This window comes from Astatotilapia calliptera, chromosome 3 (assembly GCF_964374335.1).
Source record: "Astatotilapia calliptera chromosome 3, fAstCal68.1, whole genome shotgun sequence".
Lineage (NCBI taxonomy): Eukaryota > Metazoa > Chordata > Actinopteri > Cichliformes > Cichlidae > Astatotilapia > Astatotilapia calliptera.
In genome coordinates this window covers 84,505,447-84,532,779 of record NC_137424.1, presented here as the reverse complement: position 1 = coordinate 84,532,779, position 27,333 = coordinate 84,505,447, and the positions used below count along the sequence as shown (strand labels likewise).

The 27,333-nt window shown below is 42.7% G+C and overlaps 1 protein-coding gene and 1 long non-coding RNA gene across 7 annotated transcripts in view; one reads left to right on the top strand and one right to left on the bottom strand.

Annotated features, from left to right (window-relative positions):
- LOC145425991 (NACHT, LRR and PYD domains-containing protein 12-like) overlaps positions 1-27,333 on the top strand; it is a 262,822-nt gene that overhangs the window by 5,565 nt on the left and 229,924 nt on the right. For 3 of the 6 annotated variants that reach the window (XM_080299524.1, XM_080299526.1, XM_080299523.1), the window contains exons 5-6: positions 3,666-3,806; positions 4,056-4,157. In XM_080299524.1, coding sequence (XP_080155650.1) covers positions 3,666-3,806; positions 4,056-4,157 — 243 coding nt within the window. Of the gene's footprint in view, positions 1-3,665; positions 3,807-4,055; positions 4,158-4,740; positions 4,820-7,866; positions 8,072-8,199; positions 9,980-11,411; positions 11,586-11,827; positions 12,002-12,353; positions 12,528-27,020; positions 27,195-27,333 lie in introns of all 6 variants that reach the window. The other 3 variants (XM_080299520.1, XM_080299521.1, XM_080299522.1) reach the window with 2 other exon arrangements.
- LOC145426036 (uncharacterized) overlaps positions 25,207-27,333 on the bottom strand; it is a 315,349-nt gene continuing 313,222 nt past the window's right edge. Inside the window, exon 2 of the long non-coding RNA XR_013906806.1 lies at positions 25,207-26,026. This is a non-coding gene — a long non-coding RNA (uncharacterized LOC145426036). The remainder of the gene's footprint in view (positions 26,027-27,333) is intronic.

Sequence of the window (27,333 nt, the reverse complement as noted above, 5' to 3'; positions counted from 1 at the left end):
CGGCGAACAGGTGGGTGGCGTCTCTCTTTTAACCCCGGCCCCGTGATCAGCTGATCACAGCTGATCACCGGCTGACAACGTTTAACCCGAGCAGCGAAAGTCCGCGGTGATCTGAAAATGATGTGCCGGGAGTTGTGCCATTCTCGGCCGCATCAGTAACCCTCGAGCTCCCGGCTAGCTATCGAGCTGGTGGGTAGCAGACGTCTCCGAAAACGTCGAAGCACTTTAGCAAAGATGCGATATCTTGATAAACCGAGCAGATATTTGAAGTTTACACAACTACTTTCTCGCCTGAAAATATGTTAAAAGTTTATTTCGTGACCCAGAAAGATTAATAAGAGTAATTTTTAAAACTTAGTAGCGGTCGCCATTAGCCGGAAACTGGAGCTTGGCTGGGCCGCGCTATGAATTCTGGGATATGGTGGGCCACGAAGGACACACCCGACCCATCCTTCAAATTCGGAAAAAGGAGCACGCATTTGTCGGCTGCATTCGGAGGGGTCTACGAATTTGGACAGCCTTCGGCGCGTCGCTGTGACGTAATCGGTCTACAAATGCGGCCTCAGGAGAATGCAGCCCATGAATTTGGACACGACATCAGTCTGAAGCTTTGTTATCTCACTTTTTAAAATATGAAAGTGTAGAAGAAGAAGCACTGACTGTAACGCAGTAAATACAAAGACTTCATTTAGCTTCATCATTTTATTTATTCATTTATTTTTATTTCTTATATAAATATTTTTATTAATATTCTTTTCACTGTAAATAAAACAATAGATGCTCTCTGCCAGATTCAAATGTAAAAACTGATTTACGTGACAATCCCAGCAGGATTATCTTTTTTTTTTTTTTTTTTTTTAAATGACATCAGAAACAGCAGTATGCGACATTACGTGATGGCAGAGCTTCAGTTCATCCTTTGTCATTTTTTTATTTTATCTTTTTAATAAATAGGACAGGGGGAATGAATGAGAGAGAGAGGGGGAGAGAAAGAAAGAAAACCCAAGGGGAGAAGAGACGGTGAGAAGGGGGGGGAAGAGAGAGAAAAAAAAAACAAAAACAAAAACTCCTGGGTCACCTGTATGGAGAAAAAACAAACAAACAAACAAACAAACAAACAGAGGAGACAGCAAACAACAAAGAGCAACATAATAATAGAGAAAACAAAGCACCATCACAATAAACTAGCTAGTCATAGATATCAGTATTTACTAAGTAATAAACGATATTGTGCAGCACGCAAGATAGACAGCGCACAGTGTGCTTTGAGGCAGCAGCCAAGAGAGCTTTAGTCCGCGTCTGTGAATACCCATGTGTGCATACCTGTGTGGATCAGCATGCTTGCATTCCAAAGGTTTCTCCATGTAACGATCTGCTAGGGAGTGTGGGGGGGCCACAGCCCCGTCCTCCAGGGTGTGAAGCGGGTATGGAGGAGATCAAAACTCCAGACATCCAGAGGCCCCCAGAACACAAGAGACCATGGAAGACCAACAGAGGGGCAGCCGCGCCACTGTCCCAGTAAGAGCTGAGGAGAGTCCCAGATGAGGGCTCGCCCAGCAGCCGCGGAGCAGAAGCCAGGGGGGGTTGCAGTGACGCGCCTGTGAGCTCCGCCGGCCCCCAGCTGCGCCTGAGTGACCGAGCCCTAGGCCGAGAGGCCGGGGGCACCCCACCTCCAAAGGGGCCCGAGCGAGCCCCAGGCCCCAGGCCCCGACAAGCGGCCGCCAAGGAGTGAGCCGGTGTGTACCCGGACGCCCATCCCCAGACACAAAGAACCACCAACACACCGACACCTGAGGGAGTCCGCCACCGGCAGGGGAAGTGGTGGTGGGTGGAGATAGGCCTCCAAACCTTGGAGGGCCTGAGGTGTCCCCAGAGAGGTGGCGTCTGATACCCAACCTGACATATAGACACAGACATACAGGCACACACAGACACAAACATCCATTCCCACCCTCATGCTCTCATATGCACTTACTCCACACTCAACCAACGTGGAGACAGACATAAAGAGACGCTGTACACACAATCACACTCCCCAAGCGTACTCTACAAACCGGGTCTAGGTACCCTTGCCCCTGGAGGGGGGAATTGCACCCAGACCCAGGTGGTGTTACCCTTTTCCCTGCGGTGGGGAGAGGCAGACCACCCCGACTCCGCAGCAGCAGGGAGGCCCCACACCCCAGACCGCAGTCGGACGGCCAACTCCTCCTACTAGCCCTCCCGCTCCAGCAGGCCGCAGAGAATGGGGGTGGGAGAAGACTCCAAACCTCCCTCCACCCGCTCATTGTAGTGTTGATGCATGTGGGTTCTAAGGTGCATTTAAAACCCAGGAGGGCATGGAGCTACCAGCAGGATTATCAAATATTTATAGCCTGGTAGTTTTATTGTTAGTGTTTTCCTTTACTATTTATTTTACGTAAAGAAAACTCATCTTTGCTCTTTTGTTAATAGTGGAGCACAGTCTGCGAGCTGATCTTCTCAGAGTCTTCCTGTTTTGGTGTGGGATCATTTCTACATTAATGCTCACACAACAACAAAAAAATAGTTTACATCCAAAAAGTAAAGTGAGAAAGAAAAAATAATAAATGTAAGAACCTGTGTTTATTACTGATGTTCAACAGGAAACATGAAGACTTTGGAACGTACTAATGCATCCAAGGATTTAATTTTCTGTTAGAGTGTGACCAAACTGAGTGACTAAGACAAACAGTTCAGCAGCAAAGTGGTCAGGAAAGAAATCCTGTTTCCCTTGAACTTCTAAATGAATCTTTGTTGAACCAGAGCAGCACGGTGGTTAGCACTGTTGCCGCACAGCAAGAAGGTCCTCAGTTCAATTCCAACATCAGGCCGGGGTCTTTCTGTGTGGAGTTTGCATGTTCTCCCCGTGTTTGCGTGGGATAGTTGGGATAGGCTCCAGCGCCCCCCGCGACCCTGAAAAGAATAAGCGAATAGATGGATGAACCAGATGCATCCTGTTGGCCTTCAGGTAGAATGCAGGTTTTTAGGCACGGTGGTACGTTGATGTTTTATAGGGTTTGTAAAATCAAGTGTGTGCTCCACTTTGGACGGTGCTGTATGTTTCTCCCTGTAAAAGTGGTGCACACTAAACCTGTGAACGCTTTAGTGCTTCAAACACATCCTGCTGTGAACTGAAGCACAAATTACTGCACACTGAAGCGTTTCAAAGATAAATGACTGTTACATGAACACAAGAACATGTTACATGTATGAAGTTCACATGTACACCATGTGCAGATGTACACCAAGGAACTGGAAGCTGCTCACTCTCTCCACAGCAGCGCCGTTGATGGTGATGGGGGCTCTGACAGTCACAGATATCATGCATGGACATCATGTGGTCCTAAAGTGTCTGAGTGACCATAAAAGAGCTTTAATGTAGTTTGATGCTGAGGTCGGAGTTTACAGTGAGCTGACTGTATCGTACTCAGAGCTGTTCCTAATGTTCTGTCCATGTGTTGCTTCTTTGGTTTGTTGTTGGAAGGTCTTAAATGTCAGAGTCAGCAGGTGAGATCAGGTTTCTCAGATCCCTGATGTGGATCATGTGACCTGGTTTCTAGGTTACATGACAGGTCAGAGGTCAGCGACTGTAACTCAGTTACTTCTGTTAATGTGAACTCACTGAGTGTTTGTGGTTTACCTCTCAGACTGACTGAAGTCCACAAGAAGATGATGATGAAGGAAGAGGAGGACAGAGCAGAGTCTGCAGGGTCCAGCTGTCCGTCTGTGAGGAGTGACCGGTCCAAAAATCTTCCTCCACACTTCAGTGCTGAACCTGGAGCAACGAGGTCAGAGAGATGAACTCACTGAGAAATAATTCTGCACTGACATTATAATCAGTGTTGACTCTGGTTGATTGTCTGACTGTGTTTGTGAGCTGAGAGGAAATGAAAATGAGTTTGTAACAAAAATCAGTTTTGTCCAGTTTTCCTGTAAAAAGCTGAACTCTAATCTAAGAGGATGTTACTGACAGGAAACAGCTGCATTATCTGCAGTCTGTGTGATCACAGCTGCTTCAATCATGTTTGTGTCTGCAGAGGTCAGAGGTCACAGTCTGCAGGGTCCAGCTGTCCGTCTGTGAGGAGTGACTGGTCCAAAGGTGGAAATCCAAACTTCAGTGGTGAACCTGGAGCAACGAGGTCAGAGAGCTGTGATGACTCCTTTACATGTTTGTGTTTCCTGGATAAATATGACCTGAAACATCCTCAGATTGTTACAAAGATTCATTAAAAAGAAAACGATGAAAGAGAAAAGATCCAAATGTTCGACTTGGTCATTTGCTGTTTGAGGACAGTGATGCTCATATCTGTGGGGAAAGTGTGACCTGAGTGGGTTCATGTTTGTCTTTAAAGAACAGAGCTGCTCTGATTCTCTTTGTGTCTGATCTGTTAAACAGTCTGAGAGGTCACACAGAGACCCAGCAGCTAAAGCCTGGATCATACTGGCTGCTGTTACTCCATCAGGACAACACTGAACCACAGTGGTGTTCATGGAAATCAATCAATAAATTCAGTGCAACATATAACAGCTTAAACTGTTCTAAAAAGGTTTTTTCACAGGTTTAAAAGTGTTTACGGGGATATTTAACAGTTCTTTCAGAAGCACATACGTGAGGTCAGACACAGGGAAGCAGCAACACTGACTGAACACAGCTTTTAGAGGCTAAATTCACATTTTAATAATGAAAGTGGCTTCATGTGTGTGTCCATGGTTCCTCCACAGAGTGGAGCAGCAGAGCTCAGAGGTTCCCAGTGGTCAGTCTGCCCAGCAGCATCAAACACAGCTGGACTCCATGTTTATGGTCTGTACATGTACAACAACTACTTTATTATTAATATTCAAATCACTTTTATTGTCACATCACATGTGCAGGCACACTGGCACAGCACATGCGAGTGAAATTCTTGTGTGCGAGCCCCACAAGCAACAGAGATGTGCAAACACAACAACACAAACGAGCAAAATACAAGAATGGCCAACCTGAAACTAATAAATATATGTACAATATATAATAGTGTATGCATTTCTGGATGTGTATACTAAATATTATCCTACGTGTGTGTGTGTGTGTGTGTGTGTGTGTGTGTGTGTGTGTGTGTGTGTGTGTGTGTGTGTGTATACACATTTTTACAAATTAAATAGTAAAAAAAAAAAATAAATAAAATATATAAAAATATACAGAGTTGAATATGTGCAAAACAGTGGCATTACTGTACAGTGTGTAGTGCATAATGTTGAAGTTCCAGTAGTGAAGCTGAGGTGTCTATGACGTGTTCAGCAGTCTGATGGCCTGGTGGAAGAAGCTGTCTCTCAGTCTGCTGGTACGGGACCGGATGCTGCAGAACCTCCTTCCTGATGGAAGTAGTCTGAACAGTTTATGGCTGGGGTGACTGGAGTCCTTGATGATCCTCCCCGCTTTCCTCAGGCACCGCTTCCTGTAGATGTCTTGGAGGGAGGGAAGCTCACCTCCAATTATCCGTTCAGAGCACCGCACTACTCGCTGGAGAGCTTTGCAGTTGTAGGCGGTGCTGTTGCCATACCAGGTGGTGATGCATCCAGTGAGGATGCTCTCAATGGCACAGTGATAGAAGGTCCTGAGGATGCGGGGGCTCATGCCGAATCTTTTCAGTCTCCTGAGAAAGAAGAGGCGCTGCTGCGCCTTCTTCACTGTTTTGTTTGTGTGTACTGACCACGTGAGATCCTCAGCCAGATGTACGCCAAGGAACCGGAAGCTGCTCACTCTCTCCACAGCAGCGCCGTTGATGGTGATGGGGGTGTGTACTTCTCTGCACCTCCGGAAGTCCACTATCAACTCCTTTGTCTTTGCGACGTTGAGGGTGAGATGGTTGTCTTGACACCAGTGGGTCAGGGCGCTGACCTCCTCCCTGTAAGCCGTCTCATCACCGTTGGTGATAAGACCCACCACTGTAGTGTCGTCCGCAAACTTCACAATGATGTTGGAGCTGTTAGTGGCTGTGCAGTCGTAGGTGTAGAGTGAGTACAGGAGAGGGCTCAGTACACACCCCTGTGGAGCACCAGTGTTCAGTGTGATGGGGGATGAGGTGATGCTGCCCAGTCTGACCACTTGGCGTCTGTCAGACAGGAAGCTAAGGATCCAGCTGCAGAGGGAGCTGCTCAGTCCTAGATCCTGCAGTTTCCTGTCCAGCTTCGAGGGAACGATGGTATTGAATGCTGAGCTGTAATCTACAAACAGCATCCTCACATACGTGTCTCTCTTCTCCAGGTGTGACAGGGCAGTGTGTAGTGTCAGGGCTATGGCATCATCAGTGGACCTGTTGTGGCGGTATGCAAACTGTAGAGGGTCCAGTGAGTCGGGTAGTGCAGAGCAGATGAAGTCCCTGACCAGCTTCTCAAAGCATTTGCTTACGATGGGGGTCAGGGCTACAGGTCGCCAGTCGTTCAATGAGGAGATGGTGGAGGATTTGGGTACAGGGACGATGGTGGCCATTTTGAAGCAGGCTGGGACTACAGACAGAGAGAGGGAAAGGTTGAAGATGTGCGTGAACACTCCAGCCAGCTGAGCCGCGCATGACCTGAGGACGTGGCCAGGAATCCCGTCCGGACCAGTAGCTTTGCGCGCGTTCACCTTCCTGAAGCACTTCCGCACATCCTCCTCAGACACAGTGTGCGCACTGACGTCATCCACGGTGCGCACACTGTCCGGTCTCATGGTGTTCGCTGTGTCGAATCTAGCGTAGAATACGTTTAGATCCTCACACAGAGAGGCCGTGGTCTGCTGTGTGCTGGTTTTCCCTCTAAAGTCTGTATTAATGATAATGCATTTATTTATAGGTCCCTTTCATAGCTGAATAACTGTTTCTTTAATAACTTAGTAAATGACAAACATGATGGAAATTAGCAGCATTAGCACTTACTGATGATGTGAGTCGACACTCGGCTGTATTGAGACGACCACATTAGGTGGAACTCAACTGTAATGGAAACCAGTGGATCCAGTCCAGTCGTGGTGACCTGTGGTGAGTCGATGTGAGCAGCTACTAATGGAAACAGGGCCATAGATGTGTTTGTGCTTAATAACAGTGAATCACATGAGTTTTACATCACTGTTAAAATCTCATGTTGTTTGTTAAAGTGTGCAGTTCAGGGTGTGTTACTAAAACTGTGGTTTGCTCACTTTCCAAAGACCCAGCCCCCATAAAAAGCAGCCAATCAGCTTCTAAGAGTTACACACCCACACATGTCTATCAAGTTAACTCTGGTCTAACACACTTGGATTTAGCTTGAAGAAGGTTCCTGTACGAGGACTGAAAATGATTCAGAGATGGTCTTTCCCCTTTCACATAAATGACCTCCTTGACTCCGCCCTCAAACCAGCGTTCACATTTCCTCAGGGCCTTCTTGATGTGTTCTTCTGCCTCCCTGGCTGCTGTGTCTGTGGGGATGGTGTTTGTTCTGTGTTGTTGTGTCCTGATGACGCCCAGTTTGTGCTCCAGTGGATGATGAGAGTCAAACCTTAGATACTGATCTGTATGTGTAAACAGAGTGAACCTTTAAGACCAGTTGTCTGTACGATCAACTCTGTCACCTGAAACATCTCCAAGTTTCTGGCTTTGATCATCAACCCATTGGTAGTTCAGCTCTGAACACCAGTGAAATGTTTCTCCCACTGAAATCGCTGCACTCATATGAACAGAATCAACGCTTTGGGATCATGGAACTGTGGAGAATGTCTCAGTTAATCAGATAAAGTCAAACCTATAATTGGTGAAGAGTTCGTGGATGATATGCCCCTTGATCGTAAAGAAGTGGATGTTGTGTAGACTGAAGTTCAGAGTGGTGGGTCATTCATAAAGTATTCTGTTCCAGCTGCTGGAGGACAACATCATCACTTTTGTGAAGAACGAACTGAAGAAGATCCAGAAGGCTCTGAATCCAAATAAGCCCCAGTGCTTGGAGTTTCAGAGGGAGGATGATGAGCAGAGGAGAAACAGCAGAGAGGCGTTTGTGAAGATCACAGTGGACTTCCTGAGGAGAATGGAACAGGAGGAGCTGGCTGACCGTCTGCAGAGCAGTAAGAGGATTTATCTAAAGATTTAAGCTGCTGGATAAATGAACATTTTCCAGAGATGGAAGATGGAGCAACATGTTTTAAAGATTAGTTCTTTTTGGAATTGAGTGTTTATTTTTCTTCTCATTCAGAACTTCAAGCTCCAGTTTGTCATCGTAACCTTAAATCCACCCTGAAGAAGAAGTTCCAGTGTGTGTTTGAGGGCATCGCTAAAGCAGGAAACCCAACCCTTCTGAATCAGATCTACACAGAGCTCTACATCACAGAGGGAGGGACTGCAGAGGTCAATGAGGAACATGAGGTCAGACAGATTGAAACAGCATCCAGGAAACCACACAGACCAGAAACAACCATCAGACAAGAAGACATCTTTAAAGCCTCACCTGGAAGAGATGAACCAATCAGAACAGTGCTGACAAAGGGAGTGGCTGGCATTGGGAAAACAGTCTTAACACAGAAACACAGCCTGGACTGGGCTGAAGACAAAGCCAACCAGGACATCCAGTTCATATTTCCCATCACTTTCAGAGAGCTGAATGTGCTGAAAGAGGAAAAGTTCAGCTTGGTGGGACTTGTTCATCACTTCTTTACTGAAACCAAAGAAGCAGGAATCTGCAGCTTTGAAGACTTCCAGGTTGTGTTCATCTTTGATGGTCTGGATGAGTGTCGACTTCCTCTGGACTTCCACAAAACTACAATCCTAACTGACCCTAGAAAGTCCACCTCAGTGGATGTGCTGCTGATAAACCTCATCAGGGGGAAACTGCTTCCCTCTGCTCGCCTCTGGATAACCACACGACCTGCAGCAGCCAATCAGATCCCTCCTGACTGTGTTGGCATGGTGACAGAGGTCAGAGGGTTCACTGACCCACAGAAGGAGGAGTACTTCAAGAAGAAAGTGAGCGACGAGAAGCAGGCCAGCAGCATCATCTCCCACATCAAGACTTCACGAAGCCTCCACATCATGTGCCACATCCCAGTCTTCTGCTGGATCACTGCTACAGTTCTGGAGGATGTGCTGGAAACCAGAGAGGGAGGACAGCTGCCCAAGACCCTGACTGAGATGTACATCCACTTCCTGGTGGTTCAGGCCAAAGTGAAGAAGATCAAATATGATGGAGGAGCTGAGACAGATCCACACTGGAGTCCAGAGAGCAGGACGATGATGGAGTCTCTGGGAAAACTGGCTTTTGATCAGCTGCAGAAAGGAAACCTGATCTTCTATGAATCAGACCTGACAGAGTGTGGCATCGATATCAGAGCAGCCTCAGTGTACTCAGGAGTGTTCACACAGATCTTTAAAGAGGAGAGAGGACTGTACCAGGACAAGGTGTTCTGCTTCATCCATCTGAGTGTTCAGGAGTTTCTGGCTGCTCTTCATGTCCATCTGACCTTCATCAACTCTGGACTCAATCTGATGCAAGAACAACAAACAACCTCCAGGTGGTTTAAACCATCTCTCCACCAGAGTGCTGTGAACAAGGCCTTACAGAGTCCAAATGGACACCTGGACTTGTTCCTCCGCTTCCTCCTGGGTCTTTCACTGCAGACCAATCAGACTCTCCTACGAGGTCTGCTGACACAGACAGGAAGTAGCTCACAGACCAATCAGGAAACAGTCCAGTACATCAAGAAGAAGCTCAGTGAGAATCTGTCTGCAGAGAAAAGCATCAATCTGTTCCACTGTCTGAATGAACTGGATGATCGTTCTCTAGTGGAGAAGATCCAACAGTCCCTGAGATCAGGAAGCCTCTCCACAGATGAACTGTCTCCTGCTCAGTGGTCAGCTCTGGTCTTCATCTTAATGTCATCAGAAAAAGATCTGGATGTGTTTGACCTGAAGAAATACTCTGCTTCAGAGGAGGCTCTTCTGAGGCTGCTGCCAGTGATCAAAGCCTCCAACAAAGCTCTGTGAGTAAACATGTGATCAGGCTTTATTTATAACATAAACAGTATCATGTGTGATGGACCCTTAAAACTTAAACAGATTTAACTAAATCATCATCAGCACTAAATACAGTATATTATAGTTAATGTTTGATGGCAGCAGTAAATGTCAGAGTGTCTTAGACATATCTGGACTTCAGCTTTTATCAAAGTCATATCCAGAATCATCCTGTAAGTAAACTTTATTCATACAGCAGCTTTCACAGGTCAAAAACCACAAAGTGCTTTACAATAGAAACAGGCAATAAAAACACAGAAGATAAAAACATTAAACAGCAAACACTGAACATCATACAGCCTAAAACTAGTTAAAGGCCACTCTGAATACTAGAGTCTGAATAAATGAGTTAGTGGGACCAGTAACAGCCTTTGACTGGAAGATCTCAGATGTGAGAAGAGCTGTAGGATTGTAGAAAGTCAGAAATATAGACTGGGACTAAAAGTAAGGACTAAATCTTTAAATAAAGCCTAAAATGAACTGGTTACCAGTGTGAAGAGATTAAAACTGGAGTAATATCCAGTCTGTTTCATGTGCTGGTTAAAAGCCTCGCAGCATGATTCTGTACTGACTGAAGACGTTCAAAGACTGTGATGGAGCCGTAGGTGATCAACTCCCTCATTCCTCCTCTGGTCTTATTGCTCTGCATCAGTGCACTGCTCAGCTGAAGATGAGTTCACTTCTATATGTTACAATCAGCATCACCAGTACAGCTCCAAGGATCTGCAGCTGCTGACAGATTCAATCATATTCCTCATGTTTCTTCTGGTTTCCTGTTGTTAGATCTGCATGCTTGATTGTTTTTCAGTCTCTCCGATGTCGTGCACTTTGATTTCCGCCTGTACATATTCTGTGAACCGTGACAATTTGTGACAGAATACAATGATCAGTGAGGACCCAGAGGACACTGACATTTACACTGTGCAGAATGAGACTTGAGACTTTATCTCACTGCTTTGTGGACGACTGATGGAAGGACTAATCACTATATCTGCTTTAGTAGAAATAATTTTCATGATAATTTCACTGGTTCAGTCTCCCAGAATCTCTCAGTCATATCTTGACCTTTTCCTAGAGTAACTAACCCTCACTCACCAGAATATGAGCCAGCCTTCCCTCTCATTGCTACATGCTTACAGTCTTGCCTATCACCTGTTCACAAGTGAGGAGTCATCACTTGTTTTTGTTTAGCATTTAATGAGCAAGTTCCAGGTCTTTATATTTACACAGGGAACATTTTTAAACCAAAACATTTTTAGCCATAAATAGTAATGCACACTGACATTTGTCTTTCTTTTAAAGGTTCAACACAAGAAGTGATTTAAATTAAGCACAAACAGTTTGTTATCAAATGACAATTTTTCAAATTATGTCTTTATTTTGTTTTTGTTTTTTTAGGCTGAGTGTCCCTGATCTCTCAGACAGAGGCTGTGAAGCTCTGTCCTCAGTCCTCAGCTCCCAGTCCTCTATTCTGAGAGAGCTGGACCTGAGTATCAACACCCTGCAGGATTCAGCAGTGAAGCTTCTGTCTGCTACAGTGGAGAGTCCACAGTGTACCCTGGAAACGTTCAGGTCAGATGAAGTCATATTCTGAATTCTTTATGAATTAGCATAAGACGTCAATTAAAATTCTAAGCAAATCAAGATAAGTGTTTATTCTTGTTTTAATAAATATATGAGCGAGAGGGACCTTTTTAGTCTAGTTATAATCATCTGCCACATTTCTAATCTCTTTACCACGTGGACTTTTAAAAAAATTTCTGTTACAGTTTTTCAAATTGTGTTTTTATTTTGTTTTTGTTTTTGTTGTTTAGGCTGAGTGTCCCTAATCTCTCTGAAAGAGGGTATGAAGCTCTGTCCTCAGTTCTCAGCTCCCAGTCTGCTACACTGAGACAGCTGGACTTAAGTAACAACAACCTGCGGGATCCAGCAGTGAGGTATCTTTCTGCAGGACTGAGAAGTCCACACTGCAAACTGAATACTCTGAGGTGAGATCAAGTTATGTTGTGCTTTTCATCAATTGACAGAATTAACCAATAAGAATCCACTAAATGGGAAAAAGTCAGTTAAACTTCTGTAATAGTTTTATGATAATTTAATGAGCAGAGAGAGTTATTGATCAATATGTCAGCTACTTTGGTGCTAATGCACTGCCCAGCACATGGAGCCCAATTGGCATTTGCAATAGAATACCAGAATTGATTGACCATTGTCAGCGTCATCCATTTGTTGTCTCTTAGTAAAAAAACAGAATTAATAGCTAAATCTAAAAACTCTTTAGTGCACCCTCATTGCAATTTAATAACAGTGTTTGTTTAATGTTGATCTGTCATTTTTCAGACTGAGTCACTGTAAGCTCTCAGAGAGAGGCTATGAAGCTCTGTCCTCAGCTCTCAACTCCCAGTCCTCTAGTCTGAGACAGCTGGACCTGAGTAACTCTGACCTGCAGGATTCAGGAGTGAAGCTTCTGTCTGCTGGAGTGAAGAGTCCACGCTGTAAAATGGAAACTGTCAGGTCAGGATTTAACATTTTCTATTTATGATCACGCTAAACCTGATTTCTATTACTGCATAAACAGTAAATTGATTAAAAAAGTCTTAATGTAAAAATTAGTATCTGGGGTTTTTAGTGATATTTGTTCACTTTCTGTCTTTCATTTGCAATGAAATGTCCCATCTGCTCCTCTGAGTCCAAAATCTTTTTTAGCAGTGCTTCATCCACCAAACCTTCTAGTTCGATTCCTGTATTCTGAAGGTTTTTACAGAGCTGATTATTTCTGACTGAAAAGATGAAATCAAATATATATTTAGTCATAGTGATATGACTCATTGCCTCATTTAAACATAAAATGTAAACAAAAATTCGAAACAATAGATTAATACAAAACAGAATTTGACTGTTGAGCTTAAAGTGGGGAAACCAAAACAGGAAACAACACTTAATCCAATTAGATTTTCTGGATATTTAACATTTGAAAAGAGGTGTTGTTGGAAATCAGGTGCAGTGAATGCTTAAGTTATATTCGCTGTGAAATCAAAACAAATGAACTTAGAATCAGTAACACCATAACATCTGATGACACTGTGTTTACAGACAATATTTTAATCAGTATTATAAGGGCTGTAGATTGGAGCCATTGGAGCTCTAACAGTGTGTAAATGTAACAGGGCTTGGTGCTGATGCTAACAGTGCTAGCTGCTTCAGGCTTTATTTGCACATTATTATCACATTTAGCTTATTATAAACACTATATAAAACAGCTAGTACTGCTGGGACTTTTCACAATCTAACATGAGCCAATCACTGAAGAGTCGAGCCATGACAGTTGTTGCTGTGAGAAGAGTGGGGCTACATTCAGTGATGCTAGTTTTAGCCATGTTAGCTTCAGCAGGTGGTCAGTGTGAGACCAGTAGAGCGTCTGCATCAGCAGGGCTCCATTTCACTGCAGTGTCACATTCTTCATATGTCCATGCTGGACATTTGAATAGATTATTGTTTTACATAACAGTACTCAATCTGTGTTGTTGTTGTTGACCGAAATAAATTTCACTTTACTTCACTTCACATTCACTGAATATGTAACGGTTTGGTGTTTTTGTACTTTAAACTTCTTGTTTATTTTGAGCTGCTCTGTTTGATTGCTTCAGGGTTTCTTAGTTTAGTTTTCCTCTTAGGTTTTATTTTCAGTTGTTTTGTAGTATTCTGAGCCTTCCGGTCTCGTTAGTTTTAGTTACTGTCCATTGTGTTACACTCTTGGTTGTTATTCACTTCCTGTTTTATTTTGGTAGTTATCGTCTCTGGTTTTTACTTTTACTTCCTCCCCCGATATTTTCTACATTACATTCAGCTGTAGAAGATTTTATTGACTGTTTGATTTGTCACTTTTTTTAACTATAATTGTTGACTTATAAACTATTGCTAAAATGTATTTTCATTAAAATACCAAATAATTTATTACTTTATCATCTAATTAGATTGTAATTCTGTAAATAGGGGTGATAGTGTGGCCTGTGTGGGTTCTCTTCAGGTTCTCTGCTTCCTCCCACAGTCCAGAAACATGCATGCAAGGTTAACTGGAGATGTGTGATTGTGAGCATAAATGTTTGTCTGTCTCTGTCCTAGCTCGGTGTCTACCTGGCTACATCACCGTGGTTACTGATGCTGAACCCATAACCTGGTCTGGATCAGGTTATGTTCAGAGTTTGTGTTTAAAATCGACTGAAGTGCCTCGTTTTCACTGATTCTTTCATTTACAGAAAGCTTTAAGTGTGATATAGATTCAGTCATATCTGACTAATGTCAGTGAATGAGGCCCAGCTGTAAAGGAGTTTAGGCTCCATGCATTCAGCTGGTGCTGCAGAAAAAGTAGAAATGTTTCTGTTTGGTTCTAATCTGCTGCTGAGTCTCTTTTACAAAGATGCAACTGCAGCTAATCCTGCTCATGTAGCCAGTTAGTAAAAACTCAAGTCACTGTCAGACACAGCAGACATTTAGTGATAATCTCACTGTATGTGGTATTTTAGCGCCTCCTAGTGGTGAACATGTGGAGTGGTGTTAGTCTGGGTGACGAGTGTAACTGTTGAGTGAGAAAGACTGTGGTCGTGTCCAAATTCATGGGCTGCATCCTCCTGAGGACCCGGCCTTCGCGGTCTACGTGGGCCGGGTCCTCAGAAGGTCAGGTAGGCCGGAAGTAAACGGCAGTGAAATTGGACGGTCTAGCCTTCTGATTAGTGTCTCGGTGGAGTTTAATAAACTCGGCCGTCTGCTCCTTGCTATCTAAAATATAACGGGACTCTGGCGTGAATTGTTGACCATCTCACACTTCTGTTTAATCAGTTTTTTGTTTGACATTTATTCAGCTGTGTAAAAACCAAGGAGGAACCCACCCAGGGGATTAATAAAGTTTTATTTTATCTTATCTAATCTAATAACTTTAATCTCAGCCAAACCGATTTACTCACGAACAAATAAAACACTGAAATAAGCCAAACAATAGCATTTTTAGGTTGTCTAAGTCAGCGGTCCCCAACTCCCGGGCCTCGGACCGGTACCGGTCCGTGAGTCGTTTGGTACCGGGCCAGGAGAGTTGAGGCTCAGGTGTGAAATGTATGGTTTTCAGGGTTTTTATCGGTTTTCAGCGTTATTTTGTTATCGTTTTTATCGTTAACTCTGTTTTCCTGGGTCTTTTCACGTGTGTTATGAATAAATCTTCTTTTTTTCGATACCGGCACTAGTTTTATTTTGTTGTATTTATCCGCGGCACCTTATTGCCGGTCCGTGAAAATATTGTCGGGCATAAACCGGTCCGTGGCGCAAAAAAGGTTGGGGACCGCTGCTCTAAGTGACTTATATATTACTTTTAACCTGAGTAGCGAAAGTCCGCGGTGATCTGAAAATGATGTGCCGGGAGTTGTGCTGTTCTCTGCGGCTTCAGTAACCCTGGAGCTCTCGGCTAGCTATCGAGCTGGTGGGTAACAGACGTCTCCGAAAACTTTGAAGTGCTTTTGCAAATATGCGATATCTTGATAAACCAAGCAGATATTTGAAGTTTACACAGCTACATTCTCGCCTGAAAATATGTTAAAAGTTTATTTTGTGACCCAGGAAGATTAATAAGAGTAATTTTAAAACTTAGTAGCGGTCGCCATTACCGGAAACTGGAGTTTGGCTTGGCCGCACTATGAATTCTGGGATATAGTGGGCCACGAAGGACACACCCGACCCATCCTTCAAATTCGGGGAAAAGGAGGACGCATTTGTCGGCTGCATTCGGAGGAGTCCACGAATTTGGACAGCCTTCGGTGCGTTGCTATGACGTTATCGGTCTACAGATATGGATATGTCCTCAGGAGGATGCAGCCCATGAATTTGGACACACCGAGCCTGCGTGCTGGTAGCACCTTAGCCACAGCTCGGGTGTGGAGGAGAAGCTGAAAAAGAAGGTTTTCTAGTTTGTAAGGAGGAAAAAACTGAGAGGACTAAGTTAAAGAGAGGCTGGAGAGTAACACAGAGCAGCAATGAATGCTGCTCACACACTTTAGACAGTTTAGCATCAAATGTTCGAGTGAGTTAGCTTCCAGCTAACTAGCAAACCAGCTAACTAGCAACTGCGACTGCTTTCTGACAAGAGCGTCAGGCACTCAGACTGGTTTTCTTTGTGGATGATGATGTATTCTCACACTGATCCTTCATGATCATGCTGCCATCCACCCACTGCTCCTAGCAGTGTTGCCAACTCCTCAGTAAGGAAAATTGCTATTGGTTGTCCTAAAAGTTGCTGGAAGTCGCTAAATGACGTCATCGCCTAATTTGGATAAATGGTCATGCTAATGTAATTGTAGCGTACATTGTAGGAGAGAAAAATAACATCGTGGAAGCGACATAACGTGAGTAAAAAACGTCCTGGAATGCATTTAAATAAATAAATCATAGTTCTGTCTGTAACTATTACAACACTCTCACCACATTTGTTAACAATTCTCTCAACAAATGTGTTTCTCCTCGTTCTTTGTTATCCAGCTGAGACTTTGGGTATAAATGTGTCATAAACAGGATAAAGCAGTGCAGGTTCAATGTAGTCAAACCTCAGACTGAGTTCAAAATCATCACCTGTCCCAGATACCACATCAGCACCAGAACCCTGATGTGTTTACTCACATTTAAAAAGGTGGAGGTCAGTGTGAATGGACTGTTGTCATTGGTCTGAATGTGCCTCTATAAACATGTGCTCTTCATTATTGATGTTTTCCTTATGAACAGAAAATGAGACTTAATAAAATCCTTCTGACTGTTGTTGGAACAGGTTGGGTCCCCCACTGTACCACAGGGGCTTCTAGCTTTGTTTCACAGTGTGTAGAACAACAAATAAAACCAAATCACAAAAAAACACATCAAACTTTGAGGGTTTTTCCCAAGGATGAGGAAGCGGATGAGGAAGCAGACTCGGCCCCAAACATCTGGATATATGGATGTTACCACAGCAACCACAGCAGTGTGCTCTCAGTATATTTAGTTGTATAAAGGTGTTTGTGGTGTGTTCACAGCAGTCATAGCTCGCTGCTTTCAACAGTCTCTTCCTTCCTTGTTTGGATGTCACTAATATCATCTTCTGCTCGCACACTGACCACCTGTTGGAGCTAACATGGAAGCAGCAGGTATGCCACCTGTGGCAGCTGAGGTCACGTGATCTGGGTGTTTGAACCACGTGTTGGAGCAGCGTTTCCAAACATCTGCACTTCAGAAGCTCCAAAGTGTGGAAACGTCACTGTGGAGCGTCTCATCGCTATCTAAGAGATTTTCTTGCCTCTGCAAAGCTAAGCTTGCAAACAGCACCATAGTTTGTCAATCCCAACCAATCAGAGCGCTCCTTATGTCACGTCACATGACTCGTGTATTTTCCTCTTTGATTAGCACCCAAAGAACTAAAGAAAGGCTAAAAGGACGTTCAGCCAATCAAATCCCTCCTAGGAACAGGAAGTCTAGAGAGGAAATGGAGCAGAGAAGGAGAATCACCAGTTTAAATGTCTGAGTTTTAAACTGGTGACCCTCTAAAGAGGCTTTTATTGACTCTTTCGGTTTTCTTTACAGCTTTTTACACCATTTAAACTGTTTAATATCACAATTAGAAATAACTGTTTTGTATTCGACTGCTAAAATTTAATACTTTGTTGTTTATATATTACCGAGAGTGGTTAGAACTTTAACTTTAACAACTGCCTGGGCCACCACCATTGTTTAGTTGAAGTACCTACCTTATGTGGTTTTGTTATAGGGGTTTTATGAGGCAGGTTTTTATTTTAATGTTTTGGGGTTATGTATGGTCTCTTACAAAAAATTCTTCTTATACTTATATAATTGTTCAGATAGCTCATTGGCTTAGGTTATATCCTACCATTACACCCATGCACAGAATTTTACTACACCGAACTTAAATTAAGGGTCATATAACCTGTATATCTTGGAATATTAGAGGGATCAATTCACCTATTAAGAGAAAAAAAATGTTGACATATTTAAAGAGGCAAAACGTAGATGTCGCTTTTATCCAGGAAAGCCACCTCACAGACGCTGAACATTTAAAATTACGAAGAGATTGGGTAGGCAATGTTTTTTATTCATCATATACCTCCAAAGCAAGAGGAGTCACCCTGCTTATTAATAAACACTTGAACTTTCAACTAAATTCAGTTGAAAAGGACAAAAATGGCAGATTCCTACTTGTAAATGGTGAAATAAATAGAAATAAGATAACTTTGGTAAATATATACGGGCCCAACTATGATGACCCTTTATTCTTCAATAATTTAATAATGAAAATGGCTACAATTGAGGGACAGTATATTGTGGGTGGAGATTTCAATATGGTTCTAAATCCCTCCTTGGACCGGTCTTCACCTAAAACAGTTTCTTTATCCAAAGCAGCAACTGCATTGAACCAAGGTATGAAGGATATAGGCGTAATTGATGTGTGGCGAAACCTCCACGCAGGTCAAAGGGATTTTTCTTTTTTTTCTCCAGTACATAATACGCACTCAAGAATTGATATGTTTCTTATATCACAAAATATGACGGCAACAGTGATAGACTGCTCTTATTTAGCAGCTACTTTCTCAGACCATAATCCCATTAAACTTCTTTGGGCTACTAATATACCGCAAAATCAAAGTCAAAGTCAACTTTATTTGTCAATTCTACCACATGTACAGGACATACAGAGAATAGAAATTTCGTTACTCTCAAACCCTAGATGAAATAGCAAAAGAACATTTAAATATAAGAGAGTGATTAAGAAATGCAAGTAAAATAATTAAAAAGTAAAAATTTAAATAAATACAATGCGATTATACCAAGAAAGCTATACAATATACAATATTCAAGTAAGGGTAAATGACATTGAGTGTAAACCAGGCAGAGTAGTGCAAATAGGCAAATAGTGCAAATGGAGATTTAGTAATGTACGGTAAGAGATAGTGTAACAACAAAGTCTTATGAGGTAATGGCAGTCCAATGCTCCACAAGGTGACTGGAGCAGGCCAGTGAGTGAGTCAGAGAGAGAGTGTGTGTGTGTGTGTGTGTGTGTGTGTGTGTGTGTGTGTGTGTGTGTGTGTGTGTGTGTGACAGAGTTCAGTGAGACCGTGGTGGAGAAGAGGGGAGAGGGGGCAGAATCGGGAGGGAGTTAAGCTTCCTGACAGCCTGATGGATGAAGCTGTCCTTCAGCCTGCTGGTCCTGGCCTGGAGACTCCGCAGTCTCCTCCCCGACGGCAGCAGCTTGAAGAAGCTTTGCATTGGGTGCGTGGGATCAGCCGCTATGCAAAGGGCTTTTTTAGTGAGACGGGTGCTGTAAATGTCCTGGAGGGAGGGGAGAGAGACACCAATGATCCTCTCTGCAGCTCTCACTATGCGTTGGAGGGTTCTATGACAGGACGCATTGCAGGCTCCAAACCACACAGTGATGCAGCTCGACAGGATGCTCTCGATGGTGCCTCTGTAGAAAGTGTACATGATGGGGGCTGGAGCTCCTGCTCTTCTTAGTTTGCGGAGAAAGAAAAGACGCTGCTGTGATTTCTTGGCCAGTGCTGTGGTGTTGTACGTCCAGGAGAGATCCTCTGTGATGTGCACACCCAAGAACTTGGTGCTGCTCACTCTCTCCACAGACGCTCCGTCAATGGTCAGAGGAGCATGTTGGGTGTGCATTCTCCTGAAGTCCACAACAATCTCCTTCGTCTTCTCCACATTCAGAGAGAGATTGTTGTCAGCACACCACGTGGCCAGGCGTCTCACCTCACTTCTGTAGTCGGTCTCATCCCTGTTGCTAATGAGACCCACCACCGTTGTGTCGTCCGCAAACTTGATGAAGAGGTTGGAGCTGTGTGATGGAGTGCAGTCATGGGTCAGCAGAGTGAAGAGGAGGGGGCTCAGCACACATCCCTGCGGGGCCCCCGTGTTTAAAATGATGGTGCTGGATGTATTACTGCCGACCCGTACTGCTTGAGGTCTTCCGGTGAGGAAATCCAACAGCCAGTTGCACAGTGAGGTGTTGAGCCCCAGCTGGACCAGTTTTTGAGTGAGCTGTTGGGGGATTATAGTGTTGAATGCTGAACTGAAATCTATGAACAGCATTCGAACATATGAGTCTTTTTTTGTCCAGGTGTGTGAGTGCTGAGTGGAGTGCAGTGGAGATGGCATCATCGGTTGAGCGGTTGGGCCGATACGCAAACTGGAAGGGATCCAGGGAGGGGGGCAGGACAGTCTTGATGTGTTTCATGACTAGTCGTTCGAAGCACTTCATCAGGATGGGAGTAAGTGCAACAGGACGGTAGTCATTAAAGCAGGAGGGAGATGACTTTTTTGGAACCGGAATGATTGTGGTGGCTTTAAAACATGTGGGGACGACAGCCTGGATGAGTGATATGTTGAAGATGTCTGTGAAGACATCAGTGAGTTCCACTGCATATAACCTACAGATGGAGGTTTAAGAATTACATGCTAGGAGACTCTGATTTTATTTCATATATGAACACTAATATTGAAATATTTCTAGATGCTAATTCAAATTCCTCCTCACATGCTAACATTTGGGAAGCGCTTAAAGCTTATATCAGAGGTATGGTTATGTCTTATGGGGCTAATAAGGCTAAAAAGGTCAGAGAGAAGATATCTAAATTGGAGACCGACATTAAAAACTTGGAACAGGAATATATTGCCACCAAAAAGGAAGAATGTCTTAATACATTAACAAAAGCAAGGTTGCAGTATGATAACTTATGCACCAACAGAGTAGAAGCAGCTATGGCCAGAACTAGATATCACTACTATGAATATGGAAACAAAACAAGTAAATTACTGGCCTGGCAAATTAAGAAAGAAACATCGGAGCAATTTATACGGACAATTCTAACGGAAGATGATAAACTTCTTGATGAATCAGTACTCATAAATGCAGAGTTTAAACGGTTTTATGAAGATCTGTATAAATCTGAGCAAGGGGTCGATGGTACTGCTGCAAAAAGATTTATAGATGGAATAATCCTTCCTAAATTACATAATGAGGACAAAGAACTGCTTGATGTAGATATAACGGAGATGGAGGTTCTTCGAGCCCTCAAGTGTTTACAAAATAATAAGACCCCTGGACCAGATGGATTCTCAGCTGATTACTATAAGGCCTTTTCTAATAAATTATTGACACCACTTACAAATATGATTAAAGAAGCCTTAGAAAATAATAAATTACCGGAATCACTGGAAAATGCAACAATTACATTATTGCCAAAGCCGGGCAAGGACAAACAGAGATGTGACTCTTATAGACCACTTAGCCTTTTAAACGCAGATTATAAAATATTATCTAAAATAATTGCACATAGATTGGAGGACATTATGCCTAAGATAATAAATGCCGATCAAACAGGCTTCATTAAAAACAGACAGGGAGCAGATAATGTGCGGCGCCTGCTCCACATAATGAATGCCGCTCAAAAAAATCAAGAACCATTGCTAGTAATTTCCATGGACGCTAATAAAGCATTTGACAGGATTGAACCAAACTTTTTATTTCAGACAATGGAAGCCATGGGCTTCGGAGAAAAGATCACCCGCTATGTTAGGATACTATTTAACGCCCCCAAAGCCAATATTATAACAAATAATGTGCTTTCTGACACTTTCTCCCTAACCAGAGGCTGTAGACAAGGCTGTCCAAGTTCTCCCTTGCTCTTTGCGATTGCGATCGAGCCACTGGCAGTGGCCATTCGTACTAATGTTGCTATATCTGGAATCAAATTCGGTACAAGTGAACATAAACTTTCCCTATATGCAGATGACCTCTTACTGTATATAACGGACCCTCTCAAGTCAATTCCCTCATTAATGAATAGTCTTAAAGAATATAGTGCGGCTTCAGGATACAAGTTAAATTATACCAAAAGTGAAATTATGTCATTAAATATACAAGATAATCGTGTTAGAGCTCTTACAGATCCACTACAGTGGTGTAATAATGGATTTACATATTTGGGCATACAAATTGGTAAATCTGAGGATAAAATATTCAAACTAAATTATATTAAACTGCTGGAGCAAACTAAACTTAATATACAGAGATGGATGGATTTTCCATTATCCCTCATAGGGAGAATTAATGTTGTTAAAATGAACATTTTGCCTAAGTTTACCTATTATTTCAATGTCTCCCTATAAATGTTCCTAAAAGTTTCTTCAAAGAATTAAATAAACTTATAACCTCCTTTATATGGCAAAAGAAAAACCCAAGAGTTAAACTCTCCTCATTACAGGCCCCTTATTCACGGGGAGGACTCAACCTACCAAACTTTAGGAATTATTATCTGGCCTCCCAATACCGATCAATTTTGATCTGGTTATATGCAGAGAGGAGTGAGGTTCGATGGGTTTCAATAGAACAATATGAGGTGAACCCCATATCATTAAAAGACGTCCCATTTCTAGGTACGAAAAAATGTTTATCTAAGCTCACAAATAACTCGATAATATTAAACACCTTCCGTGCCTGGCAGGAATCCCACTCACTTCTAAAAATAAATATTTCTTTTCTTAGAAGGACACCCCTATGGGGCAATCCTGATCTTTCACATCATATTTCCGATTCCATATTGCGGGGATGGAAGGATAGAAATATTCGAATTCTTGCCGATCTATACAATAATGATACATTTATTGACTTCCAACAACTAAAGGAAAAATTTAAACTTCCAGACCAAATTTTTTTTAAAATTTCTACAAATAAGAGACTGGATCAAAGAAAAAAACCAAAGGATTATTCCCCGAGATTCCTAAAGAAAGTCCTTTTGAAACGCATCTTTGCACCAAACCATGGAAGTCAATAAAAGGCATCTTCAATATACACTATTATTAATGAAAAATTACCTGACTGCAACAAAACGTCTCTGAAAAGAAAATGGGAGGCAGATCTGGGCTATGTCTATGAAGAGGTAGAATGGTGCCATCTAATGGAACAGGCACAGACCATGTTAATTTCTACAAATCATAGACAAATGCAATTTAATATATTCCACAGGACATATTATACACCTTACAGATTACATAAAATTGATATTAATTACTCTCCCAAATGTTTGAGATGTAAGGTGATAGATGGTGATCTCCTTCATATGCTGTGGAATTGCCCAGTAATAGAGGAGTTCTGGAGACGGACTACTGAAATAATTTCGAGGGTAATTGGGATCTAGGGATGGGTATTGATAAGATTTTCACGATTCCGATTCCATTTTCGATTCTGTTTAACGATTCGATTCTTTATCGATTCTTTATCGATTCTTTTTAAAAAAGGAGAACACTAAGTTCGAATAGCTTAGAACTTTGTTTTATATCTTCTCTTTGAACAAGATAGAAATTTAGGAGTAACATGGCCTTACAAACCCAACAGTGAGATCTTAAGAGATCCACAGCCTACGGCTCTTCAATGGGGTGTCACAGGGTCCCCAGGAAAAAAAATTGTAAATGTAAAATAATAAAATCAATATTCTTCTGTAGCAATAACAAAGTATAACATAAATTATTCTGTAGCAATTACACAAGAATATCCAGTAATGTCCCTGCGTACAATTAAACACATTCACTTACCTAAAATTGACTCTGTCTCTCTCATCATGGTCACCTAAATGCACAGTAATGGCAGGTCTTGTAATAAAGCAGATCGCGCTAACATAATATGCACTGTTAGTTGATTATTTACCTGCCGCATTAACGGGAGAGGACGTGCAAACGTTACCGCTGCTGCTGGGGGGCTGAGATTCACGAGTCCACAGCAGAATTAAAAACACGACATTCATTTAAGGTCATCGCGTGTTTTGTGAGCAAATGCTTTTGCATATTCGTAGTGTTTCCTCCCTTAAATGAAATATCTACTTTGCAAGTATTGCAAGTTGGCGTGTTGTCATCTGTTCTCATAAAGTATAATCAAACTTTTGAGCGTTTGAGCCGCTTAGGCGCCGTGTTTCCTGCCAGGTAAATGACGCTCCGCAACGCAGTGACGTCATTCGGGGCGACTGAAATCGATAAGGGAATCGTTTGTAAAAATGGCAAACAATTCCAAGGAATTGAAACAGTGGGAACCGGTTCTCAACAAGAACCGGTTTTCGATACCCATCCCTATTGGGATCCAAGTCGAAATGGACCCAAAACTATGGATTTTAGGTGACATAGATTCCATAAATGTGGATTACCACAAGAAATATTTTATTTTACTTGCGAGTACTGCAGTTAAAAAATATATTCTGACACATTGGAAATCTGAAAACTCTCCAACACTGAGATATTGGATTAATGAGTTAGCATCATACTGTACACCTGAGAAGATATTGCATAGTGTAAAAGGGAAATACGGAACCTTTAAAAAAATTTGCGGACCATTTCTTTCAGTATTACCGTCTTTGGACTTGACAGAATATAGAGATGACGTAAATTCCTCTGGGTTTACCCTAAATTGATCATCGGTTAGACCCTTCTGATCAGAATTCTTAAATGTTGTGCTGATTCTTGTGTATAGATGGGTGTAAATATGGGCTGTCTGGTTGATGATACCTACTCTGTCCCATAACTGTGAATGTCTTTTATTGTTTGTTTTTGTTTGTTTGTTGTTCGTTTTCAATTTTAAAAAATGAAAATAAAAAGTTGGAAAAGGAAATTTAAAAAATAAATAAATAAATAAATAACTTTTGGATAGTTTTTCTACATTTTCACTGAAATGTGACACAAATAATGACTTTCTGACTTTACTTTGGACTAATCTAACGACTCAGCCTGGCTATGTTGGACTTGGTGTGGAAGCAGCTCCCAGTTTGAGTTCAGCAGACAGACTCTCTCTCTACTTTGAAGAATCAGCTGCAAACTTTCCTTTTTGATAAAGCTTATAGTTCGAGCTGGATCAGGTGACCCTGAACCATCCCTTAGTTATGCTGCTATACAGGGAGTGCAGAATTATTAGGCAAGTTGTATTTTTGAGGAATAATGTTATTATTGAACAACAACCATGTTCTCAATGAACCCAAAAAACTCATTAATATCAAAGCTGAATGTTTTTGGAAGTAGTTTTTAGTTTGTTTTTAGTTTTAGCTATTTTAGGGGGATATCTGTGTGTGCAGGTCACTATTACTGTGCATAATTATTAGGCAACTTAACAAAAAACAAATATATACCCATTTCAATTATTTATTTTTACCAGTGAAACCAATATAACATCTCCACATTCACAAATATACATTTCTGACATTCAAAAACAAAACAAAAACAAATCAGCGACCAATATAGCCACCTTTCTTTGCAAGGACACTCAAAAGCCTGCCATCCATGGATTCTGTCAGTGTTTTGATCTGTTCACCATCAACATTGCGTGCAGCAGCAACCACAGCCTCCCAGACACTGTTCAGAGAGGTGTACTGTTTTCCCTCCTTGTAAATCTCACATTTGATGATGGACCACAGGTTCTCAATGGGGTTCAGATCAGGTGAACAAGGAGGCCATGTCATTAGTTTTTCTTCTTTTATACCCTTTCTTGCAGCCACGCTGTGGAGTACTTGGACGCGTGTGATGGAGCATTGTCCTGCATGAAAATCATGTTTTTCTTGAAGGATGCAGACTTCTTCCTGTACCACTGCTTGAAGAAGGTGTCTTCCAGAAACTGGCAGTAGGACTGGGAGTTGAGCGTGACTCCATCCTCAACCCGAAAAGGCCCCACAAGCTCATCTTTGATGATACCAGCCCAAACCAGTACTCCACCTCCACCTTGCTGGCGTCTGAGTCGGACTGGAGCTCTCTGCCCTTTACCAATCCAGCCACGGGCCCATCCATCTGGCCCATCAAGACTCACTCTCATTTCATCAGTCCATAAAACCTTAGAAAAACCAGTCTTGAGATATTTCTTGGCCCAGTCTTGACGTTTCAGCTTGTGTGTCTTGTTCAGTGGTGGTCGTCTTTCAGCCTTTCTTACCTTGGCCATGTCTCTGAGTATTGCACACCTTGTGCTTTTGGGCACTCCAGTGATGTTGCAGCTCTGAAATATGGCCAAACTGGTGGCAAGTGGCATCTTGGCAGCTGCACGCTTGACTTTTCTCAGTTCATGGGCAGTTATTTTGCGCCTTGGTTTTTCCACACGCTTCTTGCGACCCTGTTGACTATTTTGAATGAAACGCTTGATTGTTCAATGATCACGCTTCAGAAGCTTTGCAATTTTGAGACTGCTGCATCCCTCTGCAAGATATCTCACTATTTTTGACTTTTCTGAGCCTGTCAAGTCCTTCTTTTGACCCATTTTGCCAAAGGAAAGGACGTTGCCTAATAATTATGCACACCTGATATAGGGTGTTGATGTCATTAGACCACACCCCTTCTCACACTGCTTCACTGAGTGAATGGGTTAAATGCAGAGAGGGATTTTCCCCACGGGGACCAATAAAGTACACTTTCTTCTTTCTTTCTTCATTACAGAGATGCACATCACCTAATATGCTTAATTACCAATTAAGCATATTAGGTGATGTGCATCTCTGTAGGCTTTCGAGCCTATACAGCTTGGAGTAAGACAACATGCATGAAGAGGATGATGTGGACAAAATACTCATTTGCCTAATAATTCTGCACTCCCTGTAGGCTCAGGCTGTTGGTGGACTTCCTATGATGCTCTGCTTTCTTCTCCACTCCCCTCTTTTCACTCCTGATACTTTTATATGTCACTACTGCATGTCCTTAACTTTTGTCTTCTGTCTCCTTAGTTTGTGTTTTTTTCTTGTCTCTCTGAGCTCATCTCTTCTCTTTCCCCTCACCCTGCAACCAGTCATGGTAGATGCTCCTCCTGGAGCCTGTTTTCACTGGGAGGATCTTTGTGCCCTTCCCACCATCATCACATCAAGTGCTGCTCACAGTCGATTGTCTGATGGTTGGGGCTTCCTCTCTAATATTGGAGGCTGTTACCTTACTCTGTTAAACAGCTTCAGATGTTTTGTGTTTCTGCAGTCTGTCAGGCTGTCTGATCACAGAGGAAGGCTGTACTTCTCTGGCCTCAGCTCTGAGCTCCAACCCCTCCCATCTGAGAGAGCTGGACCTGAGCTACAATCATCCAGGTGACTCAGGAATGAAGCTTCTGTCGGCTGGACTGAAGGATCCAGGCTGGAGACTGGACACTCTCAGGTATGAAGAGAATGTCTGATAGAGGAGGAAGAGCTGGAAATATTTCCTGTGTCCTTCACTCACTTCCTGTTTGTTTCCTGCAGATGAGACATGAACAATCACACATGCAGGAATATTTTCAGGGACAGACACACTAGTC